At 46.4% G+C, this 21,084-nt stretch overlaps 1 protein-coding gene across 1 annotated transcript in view; it reads right to left on the bottom strand.

Moving 5' to 3' along the window:
- Window positions 1-19,862, bottom strand: part of SLC25A33 (solute carrier family 25 member 33) — a 34,197-nt gene extending 14,335 nt beyond the window's left edge. The window contains exons 1-2 of the mRNA XM_043573728.1: window positions 19,565-19,862; window positions 6,709-6,888 (exon numbers count right to left, since the gene is read on the bottom strand). Coding sequence (XP_043429663.1) covers window positions 6,709-6,888; window positions 19,565-19,620 — 236 coding nt within the window. The 5' untranslated portion in view covers window positions 19,621-19,862. The remainder of the gene's footprint in view (window positions 1-6,708; window positions 6,889-19,564) is intronic.
- Window positions 19,863-21,084: the final 1,222 nt, after the last annotated feature.

The following is a 21,084-nucleotide window of genomic DNA, read 5'->3' as shown; positions in this document are numbered from 1 at the left end:
CTTTCTTTTTCTTTTTCTTTCATGGCATCTGGGGAATGTCAAAGCAATGCATTTAAAATGAGACCTAGTTACACAACGTAATATTACTCGGCAATAAAAAAGGAAGGAAGTACTGTTACACAACACCAAGGCTGAACCTTCGAGAAACATTAGGTTACATGCAAGAAGCCAGACACCAAAGGCCGTGTGTTGTATGATTTCACTTATGTGAAATGTCCAGAGGACGCAAATCTGGAGACAGAAAGTAGACAGTGATTGGTTGCCTAGGCTGGGGGCAGACGATGGGGAGTGACTACAAATGGGTGAGGGGTTTCCTTTTCATAGGGATGAAAACGTTCTAAAATCAAATTAGGGGTGTTGACTGCACATCCTAAACACAGTTGAATGGTATTCTTTAAACAGGTAAATTGTATGGTATATGAATTACATCTTCATAAAGCTGTGTTAAACCAAAAAACAACCCAGTGAGGAGGAATGAAAGGCTCACTGAGAAAGGTCTAGGAAGCAGAAAAGATGTTGGCGGGAACAGAGTTTTAAAATAAAATTTAGTTCTTCTGTGAAATCAATCACTTACGGTGACTGCTTCATCGGGAGTATGGACTGTAGATCACTTAAAAAGCAGTATATGAATACTGAATGTCTTGAATTTGAAAACTGTGCAGTGACTTTAAGAGAATACCTTTGTCCTGAGGCGTTAAGGCTAAAGGGGCATGATGAGTGTAACCCAGGTTCCAATGGTTCAGAAAAATACGTAGACGGAGCAAAGATAAAAAAAGCAAGTGTGGCAAATGTTACAAATTGGTGACTTGAGGTATAACCAAGTTATTGGTACCGTTTCTGTAACTCTTCTATAAGTCTGAAATTCTTTCGAAGTGAATAGTTCTTTTAAAAAAAAAAAAAGGTATAGGTCATAGGTTATAAAAATACCAAACTCTTGACGATAGCTCATAAATTCACAGAAGCAAGGGTTGGGGTAAAGCTGGGTTTCTGCAAAGCTAACCCACCAAATGAAGCTCATGCCCTCCGAGTAACCTTTCACATTGGCTGAAAGATAACTGGCTCTTAATCGAGACGTGACAATTTAGTGTTTTCAACTGTAAATACTTTTCCTCTTTCTCAAAACAGCCCGGTGCTTTTATTTTACTTTTTTTTTTTTTTTTTTACTAAGCGCAGCAACTTTTCACCCAGAGAAATCAGGACCGTGCTTTTAAAAACCCAAGCTGTCTGAACAAAAACTTCTCTCAAGCAACACCTTGAAGTGACCTACAATTCAGAATACAGTACGTAAAAGATTTCAAATGGTCAGTATGTTCAAACATTTTGAAAGTTTGGACTCGGTCCGTGGCCCCCGTTAATGTGCCCTGGGCAGCCAGGCCCGGGAGTCAGTCAAACACAATTAAGGGCGTCTCTGGCTCCAGGAAGCTGGAAGCCCTCATCTATAATGCAGCAGGGAACGCGTGTCCTCAAGTGACTCAGGCCTTTTAAGAACTGCAGAAAAACTGTCTCCATAGTGACGCATATTAACAGTGGGCAAAAAGTCAAATCTGTTACATAATTCAAACTTCTAACCTATCAGGATGTTTACAAAATTTTTCTGGAACAATCAAGTTTCTACTATAAATGGCACACTTCAAGCTTCATAATAAAGCATGTTGGGATCCAGACTAACTTTCCCACAGTCATATAAACTTTCACGTAGAAAAGAGATACAAAAGAAAATTAGGGTCTTGTTTGGAACATTTCCTTGTCTTCATTAGTTTCAAATCACAGCACGCATACTACGGACTAATCCAGAACAAAGATCTCATCGGAACAGGTACCTAAGTTTTTACAAGATAGAGACTAGCTCGCTAATAAATTACTTTACAGATTAAAAAAGGTACCTGAAAAAATAAAAATAAGGTAATGACAGCATAGTTTACAGAATAGGAGCTCTGACTGAAAAGAAAAAAAAAAGATTAACTCACAAGATTGTTTTAAAAGCAGACCTCAGAGATAAAACGGATATATTAATACTCCCTTTAGCAAATCTAATAGAGCCGAATATGCTAGCATCTTGCCTTTTTAAAGTTAACTATGAAAAACGTGAAGGTTACTGGTGCTCAACGGAGGATTCTTTCTTTCCTTACATGAGACACACGCAAACACTGACTTGCAGCTTGAAAAATAAACTCCCCGTAAACAAAGTCTGTTGGCTGTTAAGTCTTCTAAAGTGGCACCGCCTGAGAGAGTAAGACTAGAGAGAAGGTGCTGAGTTTTAAATGAATAACCATTTTATTCGTTTGGGTTTCCGGTAGCAGTGCTTCTAAAACTGCGAACCCTGCCGGGCTTTGTGGTCTAGAGAAAAGGCCGGACACCAGTCACTTAGCAGGTCAAAAGCCCTGTCTGCGGACCATCATCGCTGCCCTTAGCTCAGCCGCGTCAACGGAGGAAGGAGGAAGCTACCTAATGATCTAGGTGCAGGAGGAGGGGGAGCTTCGACCAGGGTGGAGGCGGAGAGTGGCGCAGAGCAAAGCCGTCAGGGTCTCCTGGGCCACCCTGAAAGACCTCTCAGGCCGGCGCTCTCTCTCTCCACGCCAGTGCTGAGCAACAGACTGCTTTCGGAACGTGCAACAGGGAAAGACACACACTTCCCCCGAAGAGCAAGTATGCTTTCTTCAGACGAGAATTATGTAATACGATAGATATTTCCCTTTTTGCCTTGGCCACCAAAAAACCCAGTTGTAAATCATGTTAAAAAAGCACAGGAGGTACCTATTGTGACAGTAGTCGGTATTCTTTTTTTTTAAATTTTTATTTATTTTTTTTTTTTTGAGAGAGAGACAGACAGACACAGCATGAGCAGGGGAGGGGCAGAGAGAGGAAGACACAGAATCCAAAACAGGCTCCAGGCTCCGAGCTGTCAGCACAGAGCCCGACGCAGGGCTGGAACTCACAAACTGTCAGATAGTGACCTGAGCCAAAGTCGGACGCTTAACCGACTGAGCCACCCAGGCACCCCAGCAGTCAGTATTCTTTACAAGGCCGGGCGCGCGCGCACGTTTGTGTGTGTGTGTGCGTGCGTGTGTGTGCGTGTGTGTGTGTGTGTGTGTGTCTGTTGAGCACTTTATACTCCGTATCTTCCCAACAGGCCAAAATTCATTCATTCGATTTGTACTGAAAGCTTAAGCTTACTGAGTGACAGGCAGCATTCTAGGTGAGTGGGGACACCTCAGGGACCAAAACAAATCAAAGTTCCCTTCTGGTGGGGGTAGAGAGAGAAAATAAACAATATAAATATGTAAACCACACTGCTGGATGGGGGTGAGCGCTGTAGATAAAAATAGAGCAGGAAGAAGGGATGGGGCGTGAGGGGAAGGCTGTTTTAAATAGCATGGTCACGGCAAGGCCTTCCCGCAAAGGTGACTACGCGAGCCAGCCATGCAGATGACGTCCAGTACAAAGGCCCTTCCCGGAAAATGCTCCAATGTTCCCAGTTGAAAAGACTGCGACGGAACAGCAAGGAGGCCAGCGTGGCGGGGGGCGGGCGGGGCGACGCCAGAGGTGAAGTAGGAGAAGTCATGGGAGGGGTGGCACCTGTGCGGAGCCTCGTGAGGGGGTGAGGGGCGACTACAACTTTGGCTTTTCCTCGGAGGGAGAGGACAGCCCCTGGAGAGATCTGAGCCAAAGACCTCCCGACTGCTCTGCGGAGCACACACTGAGGACTGGGCTAGGGGCGGGGGTGGGGGAGACCACTAACACCGGTGACATATGGCGGCTTCCATCAGGACAGTGGCGGAGCGAGTGGCGCAAAGGGGTCAGAGCCTGCACGCACTCTGAAGGCGGAGTTGGGAGGTTTCCCGTGGGACCGTGAGAACAATCTCAGGATGACTCTGGGCTTCAGATCCGCACAGAGGGAAGGATGGCGTTGCCTTTGATGGACACAGACAAGACTCTGGGAGCAGCAGTTTTGGGAAAGTTCAGTGGTGCACAGGTTCCACTCTGGACGCCCGCTAAACAGCCGAGCAAACAGGCAGGGGGACTAACGTGCGAGGCTCGGAGGAGAGACACGGTCAGCTTACAGATGGCACTTAAAGCCGCAAGACTCAATGCGATCCACTCCCGGAAGGAGGGGCTGCCGCTAGGGCAGGGGCCACCAGAGGAGCCCCGGGGCCCTCCAACATCAAGAGGTCATCGGGAGACTCGGAGGCGAGCAGAGGCAGCGGCCGGCGAGGCGGGACTGTGGTCCCGGGGGACTCTGGCTGGAACTCGGCCGTCTCCACGCGGCAGCGGCGTAGGGTCAGGGGGCCTGCCGTTGTCTACTCTTAGCTGCTTCCAGTCGTTCTCAGAAACGGGTGAATGTACACGGAACGACACTGAGCAAGTCGATTTGCCTTTCCTCGTCATAAAACAGGGGTAACACCACGCCAGGGTGCTAACCTCAGGGTTCTTGTGAAAAATCGATGAGATAATACCACATAAGCGTAGTCATTTTTTAACTTGAGAGCTAATAAGTATCAGTTGAGAATCTTAAAACTATATATACACCAAGTTGAGGGCATAAGGCTTAACGAAACAGCTCTTGGGTGAAAAATGCCACTTTACAAATACTTTTCTGACAAAATATCACTATGATAAAAATTTTACTTAATACTTCCATTACTCCTATTTTGACAGTTTTAGAATAAGCGGTTTTAAAAAGTATTCACGTGTCGAGGCGCCTGGGTGCCTCAGTCGGTTAAGCGTCCGACTTCGGCTCAGGTCATGATCTCACAGTTCGTGAGTTCGAGCCCCGCGTCTGGCTCTGTGTTGACAGCTCAGAGCCAGGAGCCTGCTTCACATTCTGTGTCTCCCTCTCTCTCTGCCCCTTCCTTGCTCATGCTGTGTCTCTCTGTCTCAAAAATAAATAAACATTAAAAAAAAAAAATAGTATTCATGTGTCAGTGACGGCTCTTTTCTGTGTAGCTGAGGCTGCACGAACTGATGGCTGCTTTGGGTCCACAGTGAAAACAAATTGTCTTGTGTGTAGTGTGATGTGGGCACTGTTCCTGTATTTTACAAGATGGACAGGCTTTTTTCCCTTTGATTTACATTTTAATACATAATTGTGCCCATTTTGGGGGGGGGGGGAGGACATACATATAGAGAGACAGGCAGACAGAGACAGAGCAGAGATTTACAAGAGATGGAGAGACAGATACCCGAGATATAGAACAGACACCCTAGAAACTTCAACTAGAGAAATATCCTCATGCCACATGCGTGGCCCTGCTGATACCCACAACTTCTGGGTAACAGTTTCCCAGTTACTGTAAATATATAAATCTACTGGTCATGAGTTATTTGGCAAGCACCTAAGAGGAAGTTCTTTTTGGATGTCAGTAAAGTTGGCAAATTACCTGTCTGTCTCATTATGTCCAAAGCACTTTGTGTTCCTCAGAAGAAAGGTGTCATTTGAGACACTGCCACCGCCCAAACATATCAGAAGGCAAACCAGGATGGGGATGTTTTCACAGCCATGGATTTAAGGATGCGGACTCGTCTCTCTCTCTACTGATCTCGAAGGGTTACCTCCACGTCTCTGTGTTTCTCTTTCCCGGGCCTACCTCCAGGCAGGCTTTCCGCCTTTCACGTCTCCACTCCTGTCCTCGGTGTTTGTCTGAACTAGCTGATCCTCCTGGAGTCTTGGGGACCAGCCTCCTTTTCTCTAGCTGATTCTCCCACTTGGGTCCTTGCCCTCAGCGGCTGGTTTTGCTGTCCAGTTTTACTCAATAAACTCAGAGGCTCCTTCATACACATGTCTGGCATGGACATCTGGGTGACTCATCAGTAGACTTTACAAACAAAATGTCCCCAAAAATAAATGAACCACTTTCCAATTCATTCCACCTTATCTGAAATGTGACTGAATTCTGTCCAAAGTGCTAAGTGATGGGGTTATTAAGACAGAACATTTCCATATTATGGCATCTTTTTCTGATGTTTCCCCAGTAAACATCTACAATGATAAGCAGCATTGTCTTCCTTGAACACACCCTTTCCCAGTGATGTCTCAGAGGTCTGACAACCACGTTTAGCTCAATTCAACGGCACCTCTTTTCAAGTACACAGCCCCCCACTAAAACGCCGGCATTGCCAGGTGCCCTGCTGAATTTCTGCTTCTGCCTTAGGCATAGAGACTAATAAGCCAAATTCAGCCTATGAATGTTTAGCCACTTTGTAATCAAATAAGACACATTTAATGCAGTAAAAATAATACACCACGAAGGCAGCCTCAGTATTAAACAAACACGGGAAAAAACAATTTCACCAAACAGGTGTTGCAACTTTTCTGTAAATGTAAATGATCTCCAAACAAAAAGTAAAAAAACCTCAAACATTTTGTTTCTGTGTTATTTTCTCTTAAAATAGTCACAACACTTCTCTGGTGCAGCTTTAACATTTTCAACTTCACTCTGCCACCCCAGATCTTGCTGGCCCTCAAAAGATGTGGGGCAAGAGCAACTCTGATGCAACACTTTCAACACGGATTTTTGGTTTGCTCTCTCAGGTTTACTCTGACCATCGCCGGATGATCACAGGCAGCCCCACTGCCAGGGGAGGTCAGAGCTCAAAGGTTCTGGTACCGGAACCAGATTCTTCAGTTTGGACAGAGACTGCAAGCGGACCGTCTCATCTGACGGGCCCGATGAGAGCGGGGGCAGGGGTCCAGAAGGGGAGGGAACTTACTTCAGAACCTGGAAGAGCCCAGGCGTCACCGATGCTGGTCTCACCATTCCAGCCCCACTAATGGTCCCCAGATGAACCTGAGGATAATAGACTGTCCGAAGAGCTAATCTGGAAGACTGCAACCGTGTCTTAATGACTTCCAGTGGACAAGTGAAAATAGCACCAACCGTGCCCCCACACCTGTCAGAGAAGAAATCACAATCACATCAGAAATGTTATACCATTCCTTGTACAAAGAAAATGTAAAATTTAATGTTCCCCTATTAAGAAAAAAGGCACCGAGGTTTATTTCATAATTAGAACATGCTGGGAGGGCAAAAAGAATTTGTTGAAATCCCAGCAGCTAAAGAGAGAACCACGGTTAACACATTAGCGGATCCTTTAGGGTTTTCATTACTGACTTTTAAATCCCCATGCCGCCCCCCCCCCCACCACTTACCTGGATGCTGTCTCTCTGTGTCACATCCACACCTACATCATCATTTGTAATGACAACGTACTATCACTCTGTGCCAACATTTTAGCCTGTTACTGTTAGTCTTTTCCAACTTCACTGCCATGCTGCAATGAATATTCTAGAAAATGCAGCTTTTCACAGACAAGTATTATTCAGGTAATGCTACTATTTTGAAAAATCAACGTTTACCACAACACAGACTTCTAATAAAATAGGATTGATTTGGGGGTGCCTGGGTGGCTCAGTCAGCTAAGTGTCTGACTCTCGGTTGATCTCACAGTTCAGGAGCTCAGTCCTGCATTGGGTTCTGTGCTGACAGCGTGAAGCCTGCTTGGGATTCTTTCTCTCTCCTTCTCTCTGCCCCTCCCCTGCTCATGCTCTCTCTCTCAAAATAAATAAACTAAAAAAATGAAAAGAAATAGGATTAATTTGAGGGCACCTGTGTGGCTCAGTCGGTTAAGTGTCCAACTCTTGATTTTGGTTCAGGTCATGATCCCAGGGAGCTTTAGCTAAAGTTCCTTTTTTTTTTTTTAAGGTTTATTTTTGACTGAGAGAGAGAGAGAGAGAGAGAGAGAGAGAGAGAGACGTAACAAAGCAGGGGAGGGGCAGAGAGAGATAGAGAGGGAGACACAAAATCTGAAGCAGGCTCCAGGCTCTGAGCTGTCAGCACAGAGCCTGACGCGGGGCTCAAACTCATGAACCGTGAGATCATGACCAGAGCCAAAGTAGTACGCTTAACAGACTGAGCCACCCAGGCACCCCATAAAGCTCCTCTTAATGATGAAGTCCTCACGTGTCCCTCAGTCTCCCTCAATCAGGGCTCTCCTAATCACCCTTTACCATTTGTTCAAATCAAAATATTACCACAATTAAGAATTTAAGTATTTTTCTTCAAAACAACTCACCTGGTTTATCCTAAAATACCCACTTTCACTTTTCTTAATAATATCCATGAAATTAGGCAACAATCAGCAAAACTAAAAGGCAACTGACGGAATGGGAGAAGATATTTGCAAACGACATATCAGATAAAGGGTTAGTATCCAAAAATCTATAAAGAACTTATCAAACTCAACACCCAAAAACCAAATAATTCAGTGAAGAAATGGGCAAAAGACATGAATAGACACTTCTCCAAGGAAGACATCCAGATGGCCAACCAACACATGAAAAAATGCTCAACATCACTCATCATCAGGGAAATACAAATCAGAACCCCAATGAGACACCACCTACACCTGTCAGAATGCTAACATTAACAACTCAAGCAACAACAGACGTTGGCGAGGCTGCGGAGAGAGATCTCTTTTGACTGTTGGTGGGAATGCAAACTGGTACAGCTGCTCTGGAAAACGGTATGGAGGTTCCTTAAAAAAACTAAAAATCTAACTACCCTTCGACCCAGCAATTGGACTACTAGGCATTTATCCACGGGATCCAGGTGTGCTGTTTCGAAGGGACACGTGCATGTTTATAGCAGCACTATCAACAATAGCCAAAGTATGCAAAGAGCCCAAATGCCCATTGATGGATGAATGGATAAAGGAGATGGGGTATAGATACACAATGGAGTATTACTCGGCAATCAGAAAGAATGACATCTTGCCATTTGCAACTATGTGGATGGAACTGGAGGCTATTATGCTAAGTGACATTCGTCAGTCAGAGAAAGACAAGTGTCATATGACTCCACTCATATGAGGACTTTAAGACACAAAACATGAACATAAGGGAAGGGAAACAAAAATAATATAAAAACAGGGAGGGGGCAAAACAGAAGAGACTCTTAAATATGAAGAACAAACACAGGGTTACAGGAGGGGGTGTGGGAGGGGGGATGGGCTAAATGGGTCAGGGGCACTAAGGAATCTACTCCTGAAATGATTGCTGCACTATATGCTAACTAATTTGGATGTAAATAAAAAAAAAAAAACCCATGAAATTGCACGTTTGATGTGCTAGTTATAATTCGCAACGTGACATATCGTCTAAAACCATCCTACCACCACAAATAAATGTTTTATTCTTTGGAAAACACTGATGATCAAGATCCGTGTCTGAATCATCTTTGTATCCCTGGCATCAGGACTCACAAGTTCACAAACAGTATTTGCTAAGCAAAGGAATTATTAAATCGAGATTTCAAGGAGAATGTCTTTCAAGGGATCTAAATGTTTGAAAACAGCACATACTCTCTACCTTCTGTCACAGGCTCCCTTAGCCCAGGAGCTCCGCGTGGGGAGGGACTGTGTATTTACATGTTCTTGCACTTCAAGGACAGCACCTGGCAGACAGGTGGCTCAATAGAAATGATAAGCACCAGCACCTGTGATTGGGAAACGGTAACAACAGGCAAGGACAGGCGCCGGCAGGCACAGAGTTACTTAAGTTAGCTTCCCTACCCCACCAGAAAGAAGTGTTGGAAATCTGGAAGTGAATCCAGCACCCGGCACAGACCCTGAAGTAGTAAAACCCCATACAGTAGTAGTAGTAATAATAACAACAGTATTATTATTATTACTATTTTGAAAGAGAGAGAAAGCGAGAGCATATACGTGGGGAAGGGGGCAGAGAGCGAGAGAATCTTAAGCAGGATCCACATCCAGTGAGGGATTTAATCTCATAACCGTGAGGATCATGACCTGAGCCACAATTTTTGCTTAAGAGTCACACTTAAGAGTCGCACTTAGCCACCCAGGTGCCCCTTCACAGGCAGTATTTTAAAATCAAGAGCCCGAAGTTTGATAGAGCGAGTGAAATATAGATAACTAAGAGCTGGAAGCTAACTAGGCTTCCAGTGATTATTTATCACTTTAAATAATAGCATTATTGCCAATGACTGATTACGGTAGGCATTCAATCCTCCAACAAGCCTATGAGGTAGGAGTTATTATTTACCCCAATTTACCATGAGGAGTATGAATGGTAGAAAAAGAAAACGATATATACAGACTGGGGGGTGGGGGCTGTGGGAGGGTGGAGAGGAAAACAGTAATTTTTGGCTATTTAGGCAAACCTGCTTTAAAAACATGATAATAACACACCGTAAATGAAGCTGTTCATGCAGCAGTGTTTTCTGAACTGTGGGCCAAAGCCCACCAACCACAGATGCAATTTAGGGATCACAATCGGCATGGGAAGGGAGAAAGGCAGGAAGGAGTTGAAGTAGCAAACCACTATCATTTGACCCTCACGGACTTTGCAGGTGGCATTAGCCTTACTTTTTAGATGGGGAACACGGGTCTCAAGGAGGTCACACGCTTTCTCCACGTCACAAAGTGACTACGTGTCTCAACGGAGACCCAAATCCAGACCCTCTGCCTCCAAAGTCAGCGCCCCCCTCACTATACTCTTCGGGAGTATGACAGAAAGATGGTTTTGTTGGCTCATTTAGGCTATTTACTTTCACACTCAAAATGGGAAACGGCTGATTAGACAACCAGGCCTTTAAAACTCTGTGTTCTTTTGCATCAAGAAAAAATTGTGAGCCTAACTGAATACTGGCCTGTATAAGTTGCTCTAAGCACTGGAATATATCCAAAGAAAATGGGTCACCACTAAAGAAAGTGGTGGTGGTGAGGTGTTAAAAAAAGAGATAAAAATTAACTTTCTAACTCAGGTATATTCACACAAAATAAATAACCCTGACTTATGAGGAAAATGACCATGTGCTTAAAAGGTGTAACATTTGGAAATACTGGAAAACTTACACACTGCAGAGTAAGGTAAAGAAATATCTGCAATCTATTCATGTTCAATAACACCACTCCACACCGCGGGGAAAAAACAGAACTTCTGGGTAGTCTTTCATAAGAAAGTCAGTAAATTCAAACACAGATCAACCGCCTTTGCTTTGTCCCCATGTCAGTTACGTTCCTTCGTCTGGCCAACCATCAACCAAATCCACGCCACCGATCAAAGGAGGACCCCCTGGAAGGTGCACTCACCCAACAAAGCCAAGTGCCCCACTGAGAGCAGGGCGGTGACCTCTTTGAGGGCAACAGACCACACTCAACGCAGGTCACTTTTTGTGTTACACACTGTGCCTATGGCCGGAGGGGCAGGGGTGTGAAAAGGCCCTGGCCTTCTAGACCACTCACCAGGTGCCTCTTCTACTAGACAGAGGGGATGCGGCCTCAGGCTGTTACAGGAAAAGACTAAAGGGAAAAACACTGCCAACTGTAAACAATGGTAAGAAGTCACTGCTCTGGGTGAGCCCCTCCCTGCCTACTAGGAAAAAAACCCCTCAGATGAGAGAAACGACCATCTATTTTAAGACTTTTTTTTTAAGTTTATTTATTTTGAGAGAGAGAGAGAGAGAGAGCAAATTCAGCCCTAAAACTTCAATCCCAAATCTGACCCAAAACGTCCCCCCAGCACCGCCAGCTAGAAGTGTGGCTTGATGGGACTCGGTCCGCTTTTTCTTCCCTTCCTTCCAGGGTGTTCTGGGCACGAGGGCAGAGAGGAGCGCGGCGGTCTTCCGCAATTGGTTGGTCTTGCCGCGGGTCCACCTGGCTGTGTGTTACGTTAATGGCCTCGGCAAATGTTACGATTCCAGATTCCAGCGTAGATGCTGTGCAAGCCTGCTTGGAATGGTGTTCGATCTCCACCTCGAGCCCCAACACCGGGAATCCTCCTACTGGTCCGACCAGCAATTCGTCCCCCGATTTCCTTTCAGCTTTACCTGCAGGCAGCACTAGGCGCCTTTCCTTCCTCTGCTCCCCATGCTCCGTGACGCCAAGCCAATGGGCCCACCAGAGTATTCTCCCATGCCAGTCAGGGGGCAGCAAAACTGGCACTTGGTGGGAAGACACCCCCATGTCCGCCCTAAGCACACCACACCGGTCCCTTCTCATCCATCTGGCATGACTAATGCAGCAGCCTCTCACCTGCAGGGGGCACTGGCCATGGCGCAAGGTACCAGTCAGTCCTTTATGCTTCTAGTCCCCTCTAACTACAGCCCAGATCAGTAGGGACCGGGACAGGGTATGGGACGGGACAGCAAAACCCTCTCTCAACACTCCACATGGCTGACAACTATAACCTGTCTGCTCTGTATATACGGTGTGGGGTGAAGTGGTCAGCGGCAGTCAGGCAGATTCTGCCCCCTTTTTCTAAGTTTTAGGATAGACTCCTCTGGGTTCAGCTGTGGGGCGAAGGCAGCGGACGCACGGACAACAGGAGAAGTCACACCCATGGTGACAGTGCTGGCAACACATCGTCAGGAAAGCAAGCCTGACTGGATACCAATATTTAAGACCACTCGTCTCCAAAGCGGGGGACACGCTCTAAGTGTGCACAGTGGAATACAGGAAAATAATTACAGGAAAAATAAAATAAAATTCCAGTTTATTTCTAATCTCCACCATTTACTTTCTGTTTTGTGTATATGCTTTATAATATGTATGAAATCCACAGAATATAAACATATGCAGATATGCGCAAACATTTTAATCATAGGGCTGTGCGATCAAGATTTGCAGAACACTACTCTAGGCCAGTGGTTCCCAACTGTGGCAATGATGCCCCCACCCGAGTGACACCCAGCTGGGTCTGGAGACATTTTTAGCTGTTGCTCTTGGGGGAGGGGGTACTGGGCATCTGGTGGGGAGAGACCAGGGATGCTGCCACACATCCCGCACGGGGCGCACAGGAAACCGACAGTAACACCCTGCCCCTCCCCAAACGATGATCTGGCCAAGGTTGAGAAACGCTGTTCTGTATCAACAAACTGGACATTATATTTGAAGGCAGTAGAACCAATGTGGAGGGCACTGCTGTTTGCCTCGCCAGCCTCCACTCCCCTCTTCCTGTCTTCATAAGATGCCTAATTTCTTAAGTCATGCAGTTTGGACCACATCGAACCCATTTCTGGTTTTAGCCCTGACTCACTTAATCAACGTAACACCATCTATGTTGCCATGTCATCTGTTCAGAGTTGGGCACATGATTCGGCCCAAAATAAACGGCATAATCCCCTGGGAGCAGTAACTGGTTTAGAGATGGGTGCATTAGAGTCGGCCCAATCAGATTAAGCTCAAGACTTTTCAATGGTGGAGAAACACTAGGAACTTCTGGAAGCCATTCTGTGTTCATGATCTCCAATCTTGGAATCATGCGGCTATTTCTGGAACACAGGAATCACTGAGGGGTCCTGTAGTGATGTCGAACCGTTTAAATAAGCCCTCCCCGAAGCCTGTTCTCTAAAATTTAGGTGTATGTGCCAATAATCAAGCCAGTTGGAAGTGAATTTTTATTACTTACAAATGAAAGCCTCCTAAATGAGCCTAGTCAATAAGAAAAAATTTACACCCTCACTAATTCAAGAAACCACTCACAGAATTTAAGTATTATCAATAATCTTCCAAAAAGCAGTTAGGACTTGTGTTTCTAGGAGGCTATGTTTCTTCCAACAGTTACGAGGAAACTCCCTGGATAGGATTTTGATTTTGCTCCCAAGGTAATACTGCTCTAACTACTGATGCCCAAGTTCAGAGATAACTCTCTGTGGGATATTCCACTCAGTGAAACCATGGAAAGGGTTTGAACAGGGTAGCAGAAAGGCCATGAGCAGCGAGCGGTTAAATTATGTCTTGAAGCGGTCATGAGAGAGAGCTGCTCTCTAGAATCTATTTGCCCAATTTTCTAAAAAATCTATTACCTGGATTTTTCTGTGTCTTTTCCCCCTCTTACTAATTATTCTTATATGCACCACCCCCCTCATTCCTTCAGCCCAGAACTGAAGTCTTGTGTTTATCACATAAACATGTATTTAACCTTTTCATTTTACCCACATAAGCCGTACCTGATTATTTTCCCGCTATGGACTAGGTTTCTCTCTTCCAGTTTATGCAGAACAAAGCTAGACTATCACTATTACAACATTCACACTAGATTTTTTTCTATCTTTATTAGACCAGCGACACAAAAACGTTTAATTACGCAAATTTTTACCTTTTAAACTCTGAGTATCAAGTAACAAGGACACCTTTCAAAAGCTAGATGTTTTCAACAAGAACCGGTTTTCCACATACACAGTCACTCATCCTAGACACTAAAGCCAAGATCAATATGCTCTTTATTATAATTGCTACCCAACCGAGAGTAAACTGTTTTCCAGATTCACAGCTTCCACATAATAGCTACAACGTGGATTCCACCAACAAATGGTACCCGCCAGACAACCTGTGATCCCAATCTATGGAGTTTTCAGTAATTCCCCTTTTCATTGGCTACCTCCATAGTCACGACTTGAAAACACTAGTACCTGTTTATATATAATATTCTGGAATGTCTTATTTGAGTACCTGGCATAAGGCTTAGAAGATTTCAGTTAATGCAAATTCTGTATTTACTCAAAGCAAAATGCATCGTTTTTATGCAGCTAATTATCTTTTAGATGCTATTTCCTATATTCTGTATCATTTAGAAAGAACATTTAAATGGCACCCTACTTTCTTTTTTTATTTTTGAGAGAGAGAGAGAGAGAGAGAGCGAGCATGCGAGCGAGTGCAGGTGGGGGAGGGACAGAGAGAGAGGGAGACACAGAATCTGAAGCAGGCTCCAGGCTGTCAGCACAGAGAGCCCGCCGCAGGGCTCAAACTCAGGAACTTGAAGTTGGACACAACCGACTGAGCCACTTAGGCGCCGGTAAATAGCGCCCTACCGAATGAATAAAAAACTCTACAGTATTTTCTAAACCTGAGGAGAATCATTTTTAGCAAATCCACAAATCCAAAATAATGTTACTGTATGCCAATTAGAGTTTCAGCAAATCTTAATAGAGAACCATGTTCCCAATTCATAAATAATCAAAGCACTACTTTTATTTGGGACAATTTAACAGAGCACATAAATCTAAACCCCAGATAAGCCACACACTACCTTTTATTCAGTTAGTCAATCATTAAATAAGTATCGATTAGGCATCTGTAACAAGTGTGATACTGTACTCGAAGTGTACCGATGACGAAAGGTGATGAAAACTGACACGGTTGCTATTCCCATGAAGGCTACTTCCAGCGGGAATCCTTCATACAAACACCACACGGCCTTTAAAACCGTCTGTCACAGGGGTGCCTGGGCGGCTCAGTAGGTTGAGCGTCCGTCCGTCCAACTCTTGATTTTGGCTCAGGCCCTGATCCCAGGGTCTCGGGATTGAGCCCCGTGCTGGGCTCTGCACTGAGCATGGAGCCTGCTTGGGATTCTCTCTCTCCCTCTCCTCCCCCCACTCTGCCCCTCTACCCCGCTCTCACGCACTCTCTAAAATAAAATTAAAAATTAAAAAAAATGTCTGTCACATATGTAAAATACACTGAAGAAGCAAAAGCCAACGTATATTCTCGATATAACTAAGTCTTATATATATAAAATATCATGTGCATACTGTGACATGTCTTTTACCAAAATTTCTTTCAGCCCGGCAGGCCCCCTGTCAAACACAACACGCGCCTCACACTCCCAAGGGGACCATTAGCTGATACAGATTACGTTCCTAGGCACAAGCAAAGTACAAGTATACCAGGTGACAGATGTCCATAATGCAGGGGAGGGGGGCGATACTCCATCTTGGACACACCTTGGATTACCTATTTTAAAACCTTAAAGACATACTATAGTCCCACTAAGATACATTTTAAAGGCTTTGACGACAAAGGAAAAAACACATGCCACCAAAACAGGGCTAAAGCAGATAATCCAGGTCATCTGCCTCTAACTCCCGGGACAGCTTAGCCCGGCTCTTCCAGGTGCTGAGCCACGTCTACTAAGTCGTCGCCTGGCTGCAGCCGAAGGGTGTCACTAACATTATGTGGACTGCCAGAACCCCCGAAACATCTGAGAAGGAAAGTTTAAAGGATTTTTCTTTTTTTTTTTTTAATGCTTATTTTTGAGAGAGAGAGAGAGAGAAAGAGAGAGAGAGAAGGGGGGAGGGGCGGAGAGAGAGGGAGACAGGATCTGAAGCACGCTCCAGGCTCTGAGATGTCAGCACAGAGCCTGACGCACGGGACTTGAACTCACCTGAGATCATAACCTGAGCGGAAGTCAGACACTTAACTGACTAACCCACCCAGGCACCCCATTAAAGGATTTTTCTTAATAGATATAACGTCTGGACCCAGAAGGGCCACTCCAAAGGATTTCGGCGTTTCTCTTCCTGAGAATGCTTAAACAGCAGAAAAGGAACCACAGGTTTTGTTATGTAGTAACAAAATCTGTTTAAACGTGCTTTTTACTTTGATAACAATACAACCCAGATTTGGGGACGAGAGGGAAGAAAGCAGAAAACTGCAGTATCCCTAAAGATACTAGAAATCAACATCCAACGAATGACGTCCACCCATGCAGAAGTAACACATCGTGAGAGCTGGTTACGAATCAATGTGCTGGTAGGTGTCAAAACCTTAAAGACGGGTTTTGCCTCGGTGATTGTACCTTTAACGGTTTATCCTAAGAAACCAATCAGAGACCTACACATACATGTACACGTAAGGATGTCCAGTTATTTGTTTGTAAAAAATTAGAAATAAGATTAAAAAGAAATTATGTCGGGGCGCCTGGGTGGCGCAGTCGGTTAAGCGTCTGACTTCAGCCAGGTCACGATCTTGCGGCCCGTGAGTTCGAGCCCCGCGTCGGGCTCTGGGCTGATGGCTCAGAGCCTGGAGCCTGTTTCTGATTCTGTGTCTCCCTCTCTCTCTGCCCCTCCCCCGTTCATGCTCTGTCTCTCTCTCTGTCCCAAAAATAAATAAACGTTGGAAAAAAAAAATTAAAAAAAAAAAAAAAGAAATTATGTCATCAGAATAAGTTAGGGAGCCCTGTCATAAAGTTACTTTAACATCCTCACTGAACTCCAGTCACTGGGCTTGGAAATTGTGTTCACCTTTTCATGGCAACCACTGAACAGTGGAGTGACTACAGGTATACTCAGAAAATTCACTCCCGTGCTGTCATTAAAACTCAATATATTACTAAGAAGAAAGCAACATAAAGAATACGAGCCTATTTTAAAATTAGCTATGAAATTACATTTGGTACCCATATACATGCAGAGAACCTTTTCCAAAGAGCTTATTTTTAGGTGTTGCTTTGTGGGTGGTTTTTCCTGCAGTTCTCTTCTTTAAGGGTAACACTGTGCTAAAAAGAGGACTATTACAGATTAATGTAGGAGTATTTTTTGCCTTTGCAAAGAACCCAAGAAACTGTCTTTAAAAACAAAGTTAAAGAAACTTAAAGGACTAGGAGTTGTTTGGGGCGAAGTTGTTATTTCCCAGGCTCTAAGGTTAATTTTCAACTTAGTCATAAGCCTCTTATACCTGATACATAGTTATTCGATATCATTAATTACTGATACGTTAAACTTGCTTGGTATTAGTTCCCAGTGGCTATTCACTACATGGGAGGAATGTGACAAATTTACAAACAAAGGGCTCTGACTTCCTTCCAAAGATAATGAATCTCAGAGTTTTGGAAAGATGCCAGCTTCACAACAGTGGAAACTACTAGTTAGAGCGAAGCAGGGAGTCTGCCTTTGGGCCAGGTGGCCCCACCGGCTTTACTGATTTTAACTATATGATATACTAGTGTTCTTTCATAAAAGGAAAGGGAAGTAACATACGTATCTTAAGCTAGTGGGAATGTATCAAAATCCAATTCGTTACTGCCAAAACAGCCCTTCGAGTATCTACAAGCAATCCGGAGCTGCTGTAGAAGATGGAACTGAAACCCCTTAAACACGATGGCTTCGGGCACCACCCTAATCAACTCTACATTTTAATCAGTCCGTGTGAGTTGGGCCGCTGCTGCCAATTCTCCTCCATCACAAGGGAAGAGGCCGGAGCTCCAGTAGGAGAATTAGCAGCCAGAGGGCACTGTGAAGGGCAGGTAGGGAAATTCATCAAGACAGGGCGACAGATTTTGCAGTAAGCCTCACAGAAGCTGCTCCAGACCAGGTAACTCTCCTAGTCTGGGATACAAAGAATTTTTTTAAAAAACCACCTCACTAAAAACAGGAAATCAAAATTACGGAGTAAGAACTCATTTTTAAAAATTACCCTTCTTGGCTTGAGAAATGACTTGTGCACGGCCAACCTGTTTCAAACTCCCCAGAATGAAAATTAATACGCTAGATGAATTTAGGAATACACCCCCATACCCGTTACTCTCAGGAAACACTGGGGGATGATGTGACCGGATGGAGAAGGAAGGACAGCTTAGAGATGAATGAGAAATTCTTCCTATCTATGAAGAACCGAAACTTTTTGGCTGGAGAAACAAAGTAGGTGATCACCTACATAAGAACAAAGAGTTCGGGAACATTTTCATCCCTTACTTTTGGGCAGGTTAAGTTCTCCACCGTTACTGGTTTGTAATAAGGAGCACACTTCAGGCCAAGCTGCAACTGAAATACTCAAGTCAAGATGATAATCCACAATAAATTCTATTTTATGCAGACTGTCCCACACTTAAAAAATTGCTGTGCCAGGCCTCTGATTTGAGGTCCTCAAATAAGACCAAATACCTGGAAGGCTGCAAAAGGACCCACAGCCACCAGCTGTATTAAAAGGAAAAAAAAAAATTACTAATACTCAAAAATATTTTCACTACTATTTTCCGAAGAATCGAAAGATCAGCTCCCTTCCTAACCCCCCTACCACCCAACCTCCCTAAAACTGCGTTGCCACCGCTGAAAAATACAAGGTGCATGACGATCAAAAAAATGCAGCTCTCAAAACAGGGCACATCTTACGGTGGACGCGTCCACCGGCAGGTGAGAAGCATTTCAACACACCGCCCCGACCTCATCCTCCCACCCCCACCCCAAGGCCCCCAGAGGCCCTCCCGCGGGTTGCGGGCCAGCATCGCGGCTCGCCAGCGCTACTTTCCAGGCCCCTGCTGATGCCCAACACCTGCAGCCCTCTAGGCTGGCTGAACTCGCCGCGGTGCGACCCCGAGGACCCCCCCGGGCCCACCCCAGCACCCGCGAGACTGCCCAGGCCCTTGGGAAACAGGCCCTGGAGCACAATCCGGGCAGGACAGCGAGTGCAGCACAGCCAGGGCGGCCGGCCGGGAGGATGTGGGGCGGACCGAGCCACAGTGGCCAGGCAGGACCGCCCCCGAGTGACACTCGTCACGCCAGCCTCTGATTGTTTAAGAGGAGAAAAAGCCAGACTCGCCGAGGCGGGGGAGAAAGGGCGTGGGAGCGCGGCGGGCTCGGGGTGAAACCACCCCCGGGGGATGCGGCCCGAGGTGGGGGAAGGCCCGCGCCCCCAGGGCCTCCCCACCGCCGGGACTTCCTCCTCTGGGAGCCGGCGTTCCGGCCCGGCGAGGGCGGGTAACCGGGGGGCAGGGGGCGCCCCAGGGCGTGGGGAGGGGGAGGACGCAGGGTCTGGACGGGACGCTCACCCGCCGGCGAAGAGGTGAAGCAGCGTGTTCTCCTTCTGCTGCGTGCCCGTCGCCATGGCCGCGCCGGCTCCACGGCCCGCCGCCTCCGGGTGCCCGGGGAGCGAGGCCGCTCGAGGGATGCGCGAGGTGGCCCGCTCCGCTCTTCCCGCGGCCCTCAGGCGGCTGCCGGCGCCGCCTCCATGCGCGCGCGGCCGGACAACCCGCTCCCTCGCTCTGCGCCCTCCGCGGCGTGGCCGCCGGCGCCTCACCGGCCTCTGCGGCGCGAGCCCAGCACCAGCCGGAGCCCGGCGCGCGGCCGTCACGTGGCGGGGGCCGGGCCGTGACGTCACGCGGCGGCGCGAGCCCGGGGCGGCACGCGGCGGGGGTGTGGGCCCGGATCCCGCGCGCCCATTGGCCGGCATGTGAGCGTGGGCGGGGCGACGGCGCAGCCTGGGCGGGCGTCGGCTCCGAGCGAAAGGCTGGGCGGGGCCGGCCTGGGCCAAGGCACCGGGAGTGAGAACCGGCCGACGCCGCTCGGTCCGCGCTCTGATGCAGACAGAGCCGCCTTGGCAAAGCCTAGGGGGACCCAGGGCCGGGACTCTTCCTTTTTTTTTTTTTTTTTTTAGTGTATTTTTAGTTCAGTTTTTGTGATACGATGTGCAAAAAGGTGTATAAATTACATATTGCATCCCGCAGCTCTGTATTCAACGTCCAGCTTAGGGAAAACACATAAAACAGCCTAACTTATTTTTGATTTTTCTGTAATTAGCATTATGTCCTGCAAAAACGCTTTTGGCCTATCCTTTCTGATCATCTGCCACCCAGGCTTCCGAGCTCCAAGCTTCTATATTCAAGCTGCTTCTCTACTTGTCCTTGGGTCACTGTCAAGCTCAGCTGGCATCTTCCCTCCAAGTCTGATAGGCAGGCCTTCCCTGGTCGCCCTGCAGCACCCTCGATCACATGATTCCACTTCATTTGCTCACATAGGCCCCTGCAGTTATTTTGCTGGTTTATTCCTCTAAGCTGACCGTCTACCCCTGGAGTCTAAGCTTCAGGAGAGCAGGGATCTTGTTTCTTGTTTCTGGTTGTTCCTGACAAGGGACCTGCCGCCAGTAATGACCCAAGAAGCTAATGAATACTTGTGCCGAACTGAACTCATCTTTCCATTCTGCCCCTTCCCCCAACTTGCCCTGCCTCTTGTATTTCCCGTCCTGGTGGTGACACCAGCATCTGCACAGCCACTAACACCAGAAACTTTCCTGTTACCTTGGACTCCCCACTCTCTGTTTCTCTCAGCAGCCCCTCACTCACCTGGCATTTCTGTCTCCTGAAATTCTCCCAAAGCCATTTTCTCTGTGTTCCTTCCATTACTGCTGTGGAAAGTTTTCATGCCTCTCACCTACTCTGCAGTAAACAAAATCTGCCCCTTTACCCAGTCTGTCATTCCCCACTTCCATCCCCCTCCGGAGCGCTACGTACAGAATATACCATGTTTTCAATCTCCAGAGTTGCTAAAAGCAGTACCTTGACCTAACCCAGCA

The sequence above is a fragment of the Prionailurus bengalensis genome, chromosome C1 (genome assembly GCF_016509475.1).
Source record: "Prionailurus bengalensis isolate Pbe53 chromosome C1, Fcat_Pben_1.1_paternal_pri, whole genome shotgun sequence".
Taxonomy (NCBI): Eukaryota; Metazoa; Chordata; class Mammalia; order Carnivora; family Felidae; genus Prionailurus; species Prionailurus bengalensis.
Note: the sequence above shows the minus strand (reverse complement) of the source record. Positions and strands in the feature narration are given on the sequence as shown.